This window comes from Anolis sagrei, chromosome 6, assembly GCF_037176765.1.
Source record: "Anolis sagrei isolate rAnoSag1 chromosome 6, rAnoSag1.mat, whole genome shotgun sequence".
In the NCBI taxonomy this organism is placed as follows: Eukaryota; Metazoa; Chordata; class Lepidosauria; order Squamata; family Dactyloidae; genus Anolis; species Anolis sagrei.
The window spans coordinates 44,696,631-44,709,907 of NC_090026.1; the positions used below are offsets into that span (position 1 = coordinate 44,696,631).

Consider the following 13,277-nt stretch of genomic DNA (forward strand, 5'->3'; position numbering starts at 1 on the left):
TAAACCTCCCATGTTTCCATAGTGCTGTGCCATGGCAGTTCAAGCGGTCTCAAACTATAATAATTATACATTGTAAATGATCCCTACTTCCCAGATAAAAGAGGTACTGTACTGTTAAGCTCCAGTTTTGTGCACCGGTGGGATGCAGCAGATAGAAAAGACTTTATAGTTTGTCTTGTTAGAGCTTCTACACCTTTTCTTCAAGCACATTTTATACAGTTGGCTCTCTGTATTCAGATTCAGCGCCCATGAGATTCAACCATAAACTGCTTGTAAATAAAACCCACCAAAAATCCTGAAAGCAAACATTAATTTTGCCATTTTATATAAAAGATATCATTTTACCACACCCCTTTATATAATAGGACTTGAGCATCTGGGGATTTTGTTATCCACAGGGAGTCCCGGATCCAAATTACAATAAATTCCAAGGGGCCACTATACTCCCCATCTCACTTACACTGCACTATGTGCTGGTATGTTTATAGGATCTAGAGAGAAAACAGTTGAGCTGAGCCATGTATTTCTTCAAAATGACTTATCTCCTATGAAGTTGGGGTATGGGGGTGTGCTAAGAGCACCCTACCATTCTTGATAACCGTAATTATGTGAAACACACATATGTTTTTAATTCGGTCTAAAATAGCAGGAGCTAGGTTTTTCAGTCCAAAATTCTAGACTTGGGTGGCAAAGGTTATGACTGCCCACTGTATATTCTCCAAATAAAAAGCTTGCTCCTTGTCATTATCTTTGCAGCAATAACAATTTATAAACTTACTGATCTGTGGCTTTACAGATGCAGAAATTGACTGGCTTCAAGAAATGAACAGACATAAATTCTATAAATTATTTTTTGTTTCAGCCGACATATATCGGCATACGCATGTAACACTCATCTCATTTGAGATACCCCTCAAATGGGAGATACAGGTAGTCTTGCAGAGAAGAGGGCAATTGCAATTGAGCAATGCCGTGGTGGCATCGTTTCCCCAGTTGTTTTCGGACAGCACAGCGGGCCAGATGTTGCAATGGACGAGGCTGATTCACCAGGCCAATGGCCGAGTCATAGAATAGCTGGTGTTCCTGTCAAGATGGAAACAAAAGAAGCCGAGTAAGTATTTGCATGCACACATACCTCCCACCACTTCTGAGAAGCAGTGAGATAGACAAGTATTGTAGAGACACCTGAAAAATAGAGCTAAGAATTCTTTTCTTTAGAAAGTAGGAAAATATTCTATAAACCTGTGTTGCCCAGAAGGGGTGCTTGCCTGAAGATACTGCTTCTCGCTTAAAGGTGACCAGCCCAGGGAAAACTCAGTGGAGTGTTACAGCAAATTTTTAAATTTAAAAAAGCTTCCAAATATGGGGAATCAATCAGCCTTTGCTTTTGGCATTCTGCAGAATGGAGGGAGAAAAAACTCTGGGAAAAAGTTTCTACCGTGTTTTTTTCTTCGAAAGTACAGAGATATGAACAAGTATATTTACATAAAAGCTCTGTTGATTGTCTATGAAAAACAACATTACACCATTAAAAATCATAGAACAACCCTTTATGCAGGGTCATCAGTAATAATTTTAGACAAGAAATTAACATAAAGTTAGGTGTAAATGTTTGTCATGAAGGCCTTTAAAGGTGGGGAAAAAAGACCTATACAGTATAGGTCTTTTTTCTAATTTTTTTAATAGGCAGAGAGCAAAATAATGTGAATCATGTCAGAAGCCATTTCAAACTATTTTGCTCATAAATCTCTGTGCTTTTCCCAATTGTTTTGACAGATTGAGAAAACAGCTTTCTCTTCTCTGTACAGAGAGTCTCCAAGTTATGAACAAAATAGGTTATGTAGGTTTGTTCTTAAGTTGAATTTGTATGTAGGTCAAAACATGTACATTTTTAAGTGTAACTCCAGCCAAATATGCATATAAATTAGCCTTGGATAGCATGTGGGTTAACACCACTGTGGTGTTTGTTTTGTAACAGGCCCATCTTTCTCCTGTGAACTGAAAGAAGATTGGCACTGAAATTCCAGGAATTATCTTCGGCTGCTTGACTCCTTTGCCATGTCCTTGTTTAAAACATTTCACCTCTCTTTCTGTCCCTGTGATTATTGGATTTTGGAAAAAAATGGGCTTGTTGTGGAAACAAGGATTGGTGATAAACCTTCATTGGAGACACCTTTTCTCCATGATAACTCTTTCAGGAGTGAATTTCCCTTCCAAGGGATAGATTTCTCTCACTTCCTTTTGTCTTACCTCCATTCTTAATTATGAGTAATTTGTAGGTCAGATGTTAGTAATTCAGGGACTATCTGTACTTTAGGTTCTTGTGGGGTTTTTTTGGGCTATATGGCCATGTTCTAGAGGCATTTTTTCCTGACGTTTTGCCTGCATCTTATTTTCCAAATGGGAACCCCGTAAGTCATCCGGCACTATCAGTAGGGGAAATGCAGACAGAACCAGATTGAATTGGGGGGAGGGGGTTAAAGAAAAACAAGAGAAACCAAATTAATCAAGAGGAGTGACTTCCAGAAGAGACAGCACTGGTGGAAAAACAAAGCTTAGTTCTTGCAAAAAGCAGAGATGCTGCATCACTTTAGGATAAATGTGAGAGATGTGTCTGTAGTATGATGAATTACTTTCCCTTTAAAAATATTCTCTACAATTTGTCTGGGAGAAGGAGGAAACTAGTTTTGGTTTCTTCCCAACTTAGCAGATAACCCTACCTCCCATCTAAGAGAAGCCTTATTTTATTTTTCTAGTTATTTAATATTTAATGTTTATTTTACGTAAGTGATATTTGTCTTTACTGTTCTAATGTAGCACAAATCCTATGTAAAAATCATACTACGCATTTTTGACATTAATATTGAAATCTGAAATATATACAAAAAGTATTTATTTTAGAAGAAAGCTGGAACTAGAATAGAAAAACATACTTGCCACACTTCAGGAGACACAGACCCAAACCAGTAATCACAGGAGAGGATTCGGTCAAAGGAATTCAGTATAATTTCCATAGTCAGAGGTGACAAGGCACAAAACTTCAGCATCTATGGACAAAAGCACCAGACACACACAAAGAGATAGAAAGTATACAGAGAAACATATTATGTGTGAACATCTTGTAAAGAAAAAGTAATGCAATAATTCCATGCTTGCATCCTATGGAAAACGTGACCATAAACTCCTTAATTTTACAGAGCTGAGAAATAAATACAATTTTTTGTAATGACAATGGACAAAGAGGACATCTTTGGGCTGAAATCCTTCTTAAAATTGTAATTCTACTCCTGAAGTCTGGCACTACCAGGCCGAACATGCAAAATCCTAAAATGAGACAAGAGGGTATGTAAATGATTGAGATTATGAATTTGAAGTACATAGGGAACTGTTACTTTCGTGCAGAAATTCATTTGAATGGTGAGTGTGTACAACTCCAAATGTACATCTGGGATGCTGTTTAAAATGGGTTGCATACATGACATGTGGGAAATTATTTTGAAACATTTTAGTCCTTTATGCCTATCTACTCTCGGTTCTTTCAGGCCATTGTATTGTGCATTCAAAAATCCAAAAAATCTGAAATTTATGAAGCAACAAAAAGTGGAATACTTAATTCTTCTAAAAAATTAACGCTGCACTCTTGTGAAGTTTATTAAGAATTGAAGTCACCCATTGAAGACCAGAGTGTACAAACATAGAATCATAGAGTTGGAAGAGACCTCGTGGGCCATTCAGTCCAACCCCCTGCCAAGAAGCAGGAAAATTGCATTCAAAGCACCCCTGACAGATGGCCATCCAGCATCTGTTTAAAAGCTTCCAAAGAAGGAGCCTCCAGCACACTCGGGAGCAGAGAGTTCCACTGCTGAATGGCTCTCACAGTCAGGAAGTTCTTCCTAATGTTCAGATGGAATCTCCTTTCTTGTAGTTTGAAACTATTGTTCCACGCCCTAGTCTCCAGGGCAGCAGAAAACAAGCTTGCTCCCTCCTCCCTATGACTTCCCCTCACGTATTTATGGCTATCATGTCTCCTCTCAGCCTCCTCTTCTTCAGGCTAAACATGCCCAGCTCTTAAAGCTGCTCCTCATAGGGCTTAGGTACACCCTTAAACACTTTTAAGGGTGTACCTAAACTGTCTATTTTCCATGTAAGTAGCATGTGACACATCCAAAATTTTGTATTGCCATTAAGATAGTTCTCTGCTAATGGTATCTAAGTAAAAAAGCACTATCAACCCTCCTATTCTGCCAATATTGTAGTGCCAATGACCTTTTCCTCTGCCCAATAACCACACCACTGTACATGCTCATTACCCCCATTTGGCAAAAACATTATCTAACTCTCTTCTTCTTGAGATGTGTGTACAAAATAAAGTTATCTTCCAGTTTCAAGCAGAGCTTACCAGGTTAGTTTGGACTACAACTCCCAGAATCCTCCAGCCAACATAACCAGTGGCCATGCTGACTGTGAGATTTTAGGAGTTGTCATCCAAACTGTAAAACATCAAAGCTGCGCAGAGGTCAGTATAATCAGCTAACTACTGGAGAGTTACCTTTGGATTGATCGGGGCTGCACCATGATTAAGCAAAAGGGCTATAACCCTCTCCGGCTCCCCATCCAGGTAATCCTCCACTGCTTGTAGAGCGCAATCCACTGGTGTGTAACCTGCACAGTTGCTAACATTGACCTCTGCCCCCTGCTGCAATAGCAGTTCCACGATACGGAAGTGGCAGTTGCTGCAGGCGTTGTGCAGGGGTGTGTGATTCTTTCGGCCAGCTACCCAGACATCGGCCCCACTCTCCAACAGCCGCTTCACCACCCGGTAGTAGCGCCCAGCCTCCTCAGGCCTGTCTGCACTGGCACAGGCTGTGTTGAGAGCTGTCTCTCCTTCTCGGTTTCGGTGGTCGATCTTCGCCCCGTAGCAAAGGTAGAGCTGTACATGGTCATCGAGACCATGCTTAGCAGCCACGTGCAACGGAGAGACTCGGCGGTCCCTTGTGTTCTGGTTGACTAGAGCTCCATACTCCAGTAGCAGGTGGGCACATCTGGAAAGCAAAGTAGGTTACACTGTAGAATTTTGCACCTGTCATATAATTCATATAATGAGATCCAGTGTGGATAGCAGCTTGAGTTTTGAACTAGATCTCCGAGAAACCACGGCTTGAATCCCTGCTCAGTTATGGAAATCCACTGGGTGACTTTGCACAAGGCACACACTAAAATAGGGTCACAACACATTGGGCTGGACTTGAAGGCAGATGACAACAACAATATAAAACCCAGCCACTGATGTCTACCCATAACTTCCACTGACAGTATGGGAGTCTCTCCACTTTCATATGGGTTGGGGCACAAGATCCTCTCAAAAGTGAAAAAAACTGAAATAAGATCTCTCTAGGAACCTCTAGGTGCTCCCATGTGAGTCTCTGGTAGCAGTTTATGGTGATGTAGGATCTTGAGATTCCTAGAGACAACTTATTAATAAAATCTGCAAATGTTAAACACCAAATGCAGACAACCATCTGTAGTTTAACATAAATGGCTAGCTTCCATGACTGCAGAAACAGATCTGAGAATATGCAACCTATGATGGCAAAGAGCTCTACTGTTAAACAGGTGGCAGTCCTGTGCTCTTTGCAGTGACATTTCCACCCTTCTGATTTACTCTAGCACAGGGGTCCTCAAACTAAGGGCCGAGGGCCAGATACGGCCCTCCAAGGTCATTTACCCAGCCCTCGCTCAGGGTCAACCTAAGTCTGAAACGACTTGAAAGCACACAACAACAACAATAATCCTATCTCATCAGCCAACAGCAGGCCCAAACTTTGCATTGAAATACTAATAAGTTTATATTTGTTGAAATTGTTACTCATTTTAATTATTGTATTGTTTTAAAGTGAGGGGTTTTTTTGCACTACAAATAAGATATGTGCAGTGTCCATAGGAATTCATTGCTTTTTTTTTTTTCAAATTATAATCCGGCCCTCCAACAGTTTGAGGGACTGTGACCTGGCCCTCTGTTCAAAATGTTTGAGGACCCCTGCTCTAGCAACTTCCTACATATGTTTCCATGTGCCAGGAAACAGAAACATATTTCTATCCAAGGGCCACAACTATACCAGGGACTGGAACTGATTGTTTGTGTACTGGCACTGGTCCATGGACTATCACTTTTTACAGGAGTGATGGTGATATTCTCAGGCTTTGAATAAGTTTATCTGTGCAAATCTGTCCCTTACATAAAATCGTAGCGACCAGTTTGTTAATACTTCTGCTGATAATATCAATGCAGACACAAATATAGTATCAATATAGTAGCTTGAGAATTGAAGACAAACATGGAAAATGTATTTAAGAAAAAATGAATTGCATATTTCAATAACTATTACTCTTTTCGATGCAGGATTCACATCATTACACGTTAAAACAGAATCATTTCATGCCACTGTAGCTAAAGCAAATTCAAAAGGGTGTTATTGCATACAATTATCCCCATGCAATGAATAAAATCTTCATGTAGAAGTTTCCACAGGAAGATGCTCAGAAATGAGTGAAACTACCACCTACAACTTCTTAGTCTCAAAGTTCATCTCCCAGTGGAGAGAAAATATCCTATAGCTGAATCAGCAAGCTCCTATATCAAAGGGTATGCAACTCTGATGGGTCTGGGGCCAATCCGATGCCTATGGGACATTCTGCACAGAATGCCAAGACATGCAAGATAAACATACTATATAAAAGTTCAGAGATCTCCTTTTACTTTTGGAAAACAGATATTTGTGATATTACAAAATGTAGGGGTCCTTGCAACATATTTAAAAAGTGAATTGTGGGTACTGGGGATAATTCCTCTCTAGAATTGTCTCTTTCAGATTTTAAATCCAGAAAAAGTGGTTTGAAAAACATAGGGCAAGTGTGTGAGGGTGGGTGGGCAAGTCCACACTTTGTTCACATTAACCCTTAATCTACTGATAATGAAGCTTTCTTGCTTTCCTCAAGATATGTAGCTTTAATATTCTTTCAGCCCAACCTTCAACCCCTTCCAACTTCCCAGACATACGGCAAAGTTTCCTGGGTGGTACACAAGTGAAGTGGGGCTAGACCCTCCTCTGAAAGAATATTGGGGTTCGCACTATAGCTGAGGAGCAGGCGAGAGCATTCGGCACGGTGATTGGCACAACTGTCATGAAGGGCAGCTTTCCCACCCACAACAGCATCAACTTCTGCCCCTTGGAGGAGGAGGTGCTTGACACAGTCCTGGTAGCCTCTGGCTGCGGTGATGCGCAATGGAGAGGTGTGCTTCTTCTGGGGGGTCAGCACCCACAACCCTGCAAAAGTGAAAAAGAGGTTAGGAGAGTTGATCAGGCAGGAAAGCCATGGAGAGATAGAAAATTCTATTGTCACAGAATAGAAATATCCAATATTTTGTAAAGATTACAGTGTTGGGATAGAAACTGAGACAGGTGCTTTTGGGCCAGTAACTTGCTCTCTCAGCTTGACCTATCTCACACTGTTGTAGGGAGGAAAACAGCCATGTGTACCACTTGGCCACCTATCGTATATTCTCACATACAAGTCGATCTTACATATAAGAAATTACCTACTAGGTATGTGGGACAAAGACATTTTTGCAGACTTAAATACAGAAAAGTTTTGTACTTATTTTATAACCGCTGCAATAATGGTCTTTGCAAAGGAATGGAAATCAAAAATAACACCAGACAAAGACATTTGGATACAAAAAGTATTGGACATTTAAAACATGGACAGACTGACCTTTCTACTCAAGAAAAATAATGGTAGAGGTATAATACAAACAGATTGGTCTATGATTGATGAATATATCCAGAGTAATTAAGAATATAAAAGGGACAATTTATCGGAATCTAACAAAAGGGAAAGATTTAGATGGATCAGTAACCAAGAAACTACAGAATGTGTTGTGTGGAAGATGAACTGAAGTAAAGACAATGCCCCCTGCCCCCCCCCTTTTTTTTTTTTTACATTTATATATACACACCTACTTACCTACTTACTTACCTACTTTCCTTTCGGTCTTTTCTTTGACGACATTGTTCTCTAACTTTCGATGTATACTCATCCCCCTTCTCTTTTCTTTTTTTTAAATCTTCCCTACTGCTGATTTATTTTAACTTCTTATATGTAAACCAATAAAAATTCAATTAAAAAAAAGAAATTACAGATTTTGATATGACATGATTACGTTGAGGATTATTCTATGGAGAGGGGAAACACCAATAATTGCCACTATTTCCCCACCTGGGCATTCAAAAATGGCAGAATTCATCCCAGGTTCTTGGTTAGATTTTTTGACTAAAATTTCTAGACTTATACATTATTATATAAGGTAGTTATATTAGGTGCCTATTCCTAAGGAGCTTCTAATTCTGATTTTGGACAGTGGGGTGAAAATATCCAGAGTAATTAACCTAGGGAGAACTGAATGAGCAGCCATGATAAACAAATAAAATTCATGCATGCATGTAGTGGAAGTATTTGTTTTTACTCCACAAGGCTCTCATAAATATTAACACCCACAAAATGAACTAGCAGACAAACGAAACAGCTTAAAAGCAGATATTTAAAAAGCTACTTTTTTGGTTTTGCAATTGCAATTGCCATGTCTTCGCTATGCTAGTTTGGGCATTCTGAGATCTGTAGCCCAAAAACACCACAATTTTTCCAGCTTTCTTTAAAAGTTGATAGACTTTCAGACACCTAGAAGAAAACAAATATCCAATTTTCTGATGATGGGGTAAACAACAAAGCACAGCTTTCACAATCAATGCTCTATTTATGAGCTTCCCAGAAACAGTAGTACATTAGTAGTTAGACATGGAAGGCTGAATTTGATAGACCAGGGGTCCCCAAATTAGGCCCAAGGGCCGGATATGGCCCTCCACGGTAATTTAACTGGCCCTCACTCAGGGTCAACCTAAGTCTGAAACTACTTGAAAGCACACAACAACAACAATCCTATCTCATCAGCCAAAAGCAGGTCCACACTTCCCATTGAAATACTAATAAGTTTATATTTGTTAAAATTGTTCTTCATTTTAATTATTGTATTGTTTTTAAGTGTTTTTTGCACTAAAAATAAGATATGTGCAATGTGCATAAGAATTAATTCATGTTTTTTTCAAATTATAATCCGGCCCTCCAACAGTTTGAGGGACTGTGACCTGGCCCTCTGTTTAAAAAGTTTGAGGACTCCTGAGAGAGACTATCGATCTGTGTCCTATGTTTTTAGATGCTTGAGTTAGTACCATTTTCATATCACAGAGCCCCCAGTGGCACAATGGGTTAAACACTTATGCTAGTAGCACTGATGACTGACAGACAGGTCAGAGGTTCGAATCTGGGGAGACTGGGTTGAACTCCCTCTGTCAGCTCCAGCTCTCCATGCGGGGACATGAAAAAAGACTCCCACAAGGATGGTAAAACATCAAACATCTGGGTGTCCCCTGGACAACGTACTTGCAAACTGCCAATTCTCTCACACCAGAAGCAACTTGCAGTTTCTCAAGTCGCTCCTGACACACAAAAAAAACAAACAAACAAACCATATCAGAAGTTTTAAAATGTTATTTCCTTTCTGACTTAAACTCAGTCATCTGTATGGTGCAGGAACAAATGCATATTTCAGTCTGCAGCTGGAGTTTTTCTCCCCAAAAAGTGGAAATCCTTCCATTTTAATCAAAAAGGACGTGATTCATTGCATAACTTAATACTTTAGCACTCTGTGTTATGAGTCAGCAGATCTTTATTTGAACAGGACTAAGTATCCACACAAAGTCTGGGAACATATCTCACGTATCGTACTGTATTCTGAATATATTTTAAAATTGTTTTTAAACAATGTTTTACTTAGATTAGTTGTTCAACTTTTAAAATTTTAAATTAAATTCAATGCAGTTTTTTACTTCATTTACCATTGTTAGGCAAGGCAGGACACAAGTTCAATACATTTTAGATTTTTCTTCATACTCTATTTAATTAAAATGTTCATTTTTGTTTGATTTTAACACTGAATCAGTAAAAAGGAGAGAGAAACATAAATGACATGTTGCAAAGAATGTTAGTATCCAAATACGTGTTTCTTTTTAACAGCTGTATAGGACTAGTGGCATCAATGAGGTCGTGTTTGCAAAAAATAAATTAAAAGCAGGTGGTTGCAAAACCAGAAAGGACAAAATAGTTAAGTGTATTGGCCTCTCTCCTCTCATTTTCTGGGAATTGCCATTTGGCAAGAGACAGCAGTACTAAGAATCCTTAGAGCTATTTCTGCTGCCTCTGAACAATTTATAGTGACCCTCTGACAAAACAAAAACAGTGCAGATATGCTGATCTGAGGATGTCACGGGGGGAAAAATGAGAGAAGGCTCTCTGGTCACAAAGAACACTATTATATGGAGAAATATTCTGATTTCACCAAGCATCCACATTTTGTACTGTTGAGAAGGAAGGAACATTCTCCTTACCCAATTCTTAACACCTGAAAATCACTTTTTAATTTTCATTTTATAGTGCAAACAATAGGAACAGGTCCTTAGTTTTGGGTATGCTTCTATTATATTCCTATGACAGCAAATCCTATACAAATTAAGGCCTCCAGGCACAAGAATACAATGGGATCATGCTGAAAGTATGGATTTTTGTCAGATTTTTGTCCTTTTCAACAAAATAGATTCTTAAAACACAGGCTCTGTTGCTGCTGCTCCTTTCTGTATTCATTCACACTTTCTGTTCCTTGAAGTCTTCATAACTCCAAGGGTGCATCAAGGGTATCAAACTGCATTAACTTGGCAGTGTAGATGTGCCCCAAATCATTCTAGTCCAGTGGTTCTCAACCTTCCTAATACCGCGACCCCTTAAGACAGTTGGTTGGGTGGTTGGGTGACCCCCAACCATCAAATTATTTTCACTGCTACTTCATAACTGTAATTTTGCTACTGTTATGAATCATCACATAAATATCTGATATGCAGGATGTATTTTCATTCACTGGACCAAGTTTGGCACAAATACCCGATACGCCCAAATTTGAATACTGGAGGGATTGATTTTGTCATTTGGGAGTTGTAGTTGCTGGGATTTATAGTCCACCTACAATCAAAGAGCATTCTGAACCCCACCAACAATGAAATTGAACCAAACTTGTCACACAGAACTCCCATAACCAACAGAAAATACTGGAAGGGTTTGGTGAGCATGACCTTGAGTTTTGGAGTTATAGTTCACCTATATCCAGAGAGCACTGTGGACTCAAATAATGATTGATCTGGCCCAAACTTGGCACGAATACTCAATATGCCCAAATGTGAACACTCGCGGAATTTGGGGAAAATAGACCTTGACATTTAGGAGTTGTAGTTGCTGGGATTTATAGTATACCTGCAATCAAAGAGCATTCTGAACCCCACCAATGATAGAATTGAGTCGAACTTCCCACACAGAACGCCCACAACCAACAGAAAATACTGTGTTTTCTGATGGTCTTTGGTGACCCCTCTGACACCCCCTCACGACCCCCCCAGGGGGGGTCATATCCAAACATACAGCTGTGTCAAGCTATAAAAGCACAGCTAACTCAAACTGTCTTCTTTCCAGTATGGACAACCCTTCTTACCCTGTTCAGGTGACCACACCAGTTCCTCGCTGAGGGTCTCAACAGTCAAGTTGGCAGTGGCTTCGTCCTTAAAAATGCTCCGGATTCTTGCCAAATCTCCTGTGTACAGAGCATTGTGGACAGCAGGATCCCGGCAGTACTGAGGGCGCTTGGTGGGTTTGGGGAGGGAAAGGAGACTCCTGGCAACCGGTTGGTACCTCCGACTGGCAGACTGGCGAGATGCAGCCCTCCGCCGTTCTTCCCATTCGAGCCATTCCCGTTGCAGACGCAGGGAGCGTAGCGTGGAAGAGGTGAATGCAAATGTCTCTTTTGACATGTTCCCAAATGAGAAGGAATTCCCAGTTTTCTCAACAGTAGCCTAACAGATCCGCTCCAAAGTGTAAATGATTTAAGGAGAAAGTCCCTGGATCTCAATCTCTCTCATGCAAAAAACCCACATGTGTTAACTGGGAGACAACCCAGCTTTCCTTGTACTATAAATAGAAATGAACTGTCATCATAGTAGCACAAACATTCACCCTCTCAGCAGTGTCATTTTCCTTTTTGGATCTCAGAGTAATTAACACATTGAAAGATCTGAAGGAGAGTGCGCAAAAGATAATAAAGCAAAGAAATAAGGATGCTAGGGGTTTTTTTCTTTCATGGGTCACCTTCCCACCAGTCTAAGCTATCTTAGCAGTAAAGCCTACTATCTGAGGTCAAGAAAAGGAAACACAGGGCTTTTAAAATAGAAATTTAGTACACAAACCAAACTCCAATTGTCACTTCTGACCATAGATGACCTGCAGAATCAATTGTCAATTGGAAGGTGAGAGGGTCGGTATATAAAACCTCGAAATAAATAAATAATAAATAAATTAGTTTACATTTGGAATCTAAATACACTAAAGCTCTATCTGATCCTAGAAGCTAAGCAGGGTCAGCCCTGGTTAGTCCATGGATAGAGAACATGTAAGAAATACCAAGCGCTGTGGCGCAGCTGGCTAGGAGTCAGCTGCATTAAGATCACTACTGACTGGGTCAGAGCGAGCTTCCGGCCATTGTGTAGCTTGCTGTCGACCTTTGCAACCCAAAAGACAGTTGCATCTGTCAAGTAGGAAATTTCGGTACCGCTTATGCAGGGAGGCTAATTTAACTAATTTACGACGCCATAAAATCTCCAGAAATCAAGCAAAGAATGAGGAAGTACTCCATCAGTGTCACAAATGGATGGTGAAGCGACAGCTCCCCTGATGGCCAGAATACCCTCATGAAAGCTGGAAAGTTAAATAGCCTCTGTGTGTCATCTATATATGTTGTGCGTCTATGGCATTGAATGTTTGCCATGTATAGATACATTGTAATCCATCCTGAGTCCCCTCCAGGGTGGGAAGGGCGGAATATAAATACCGTAAATAAATAAATAGGCTATACTTCAGAGGAAGGAATTAGCAAAAGGAAGTTATTTTTGTATAAGGTATATATGAAACATTCCAGAATGTCATGCTTTAATTTGGGTTCCAGCTCCATGATCTCATTATGCACATATATCCAAATACTACTATTTTAAAAAAGACCAATCTGAAATCAAAAACATTTCTGGTCTGAAGCTTTTTGGATAAAGGATACTCAGTGTAACTGTGTACGCACA

The 13,277-nt window shown here is 39.9% G+C and overlaps 1 protein-coding gene across 1 annotated transcript; it reads right to left on the reverse strand.

The window, feature by feature from the left end:
- Positions 1 to 744: 744 nt before the first annotated feature.
- On the reverse strand, positions 745 to 12,062 carry ASB16 (ankyrin repeat and SOCS box containing 16). Its single transcript, XM_060781139.2, has 5 exons — positions 11,648 to 12,062; positions 7,058 to 7,325; positions 4,550 to 5,042; positions 2,934 to 3,047; positions 745 to 1,083 (listed from the first exon to the last, which is right to left on the reverse strand). Exons 1-5 carry the CDS (start codon positions 11,961 to 11,963, stop codon positions 898 to 900), a joined length of 1,377 nt encoding a protein of 458 aa, XP_060637122.2. The 5' UTR covers positions 11,964 to 12,062; the 3' UTR covers positions 745 to 897.
- Between the last annotated feature and the right edge of the window lie 1,215 nt (positions 12,063 to 13,277).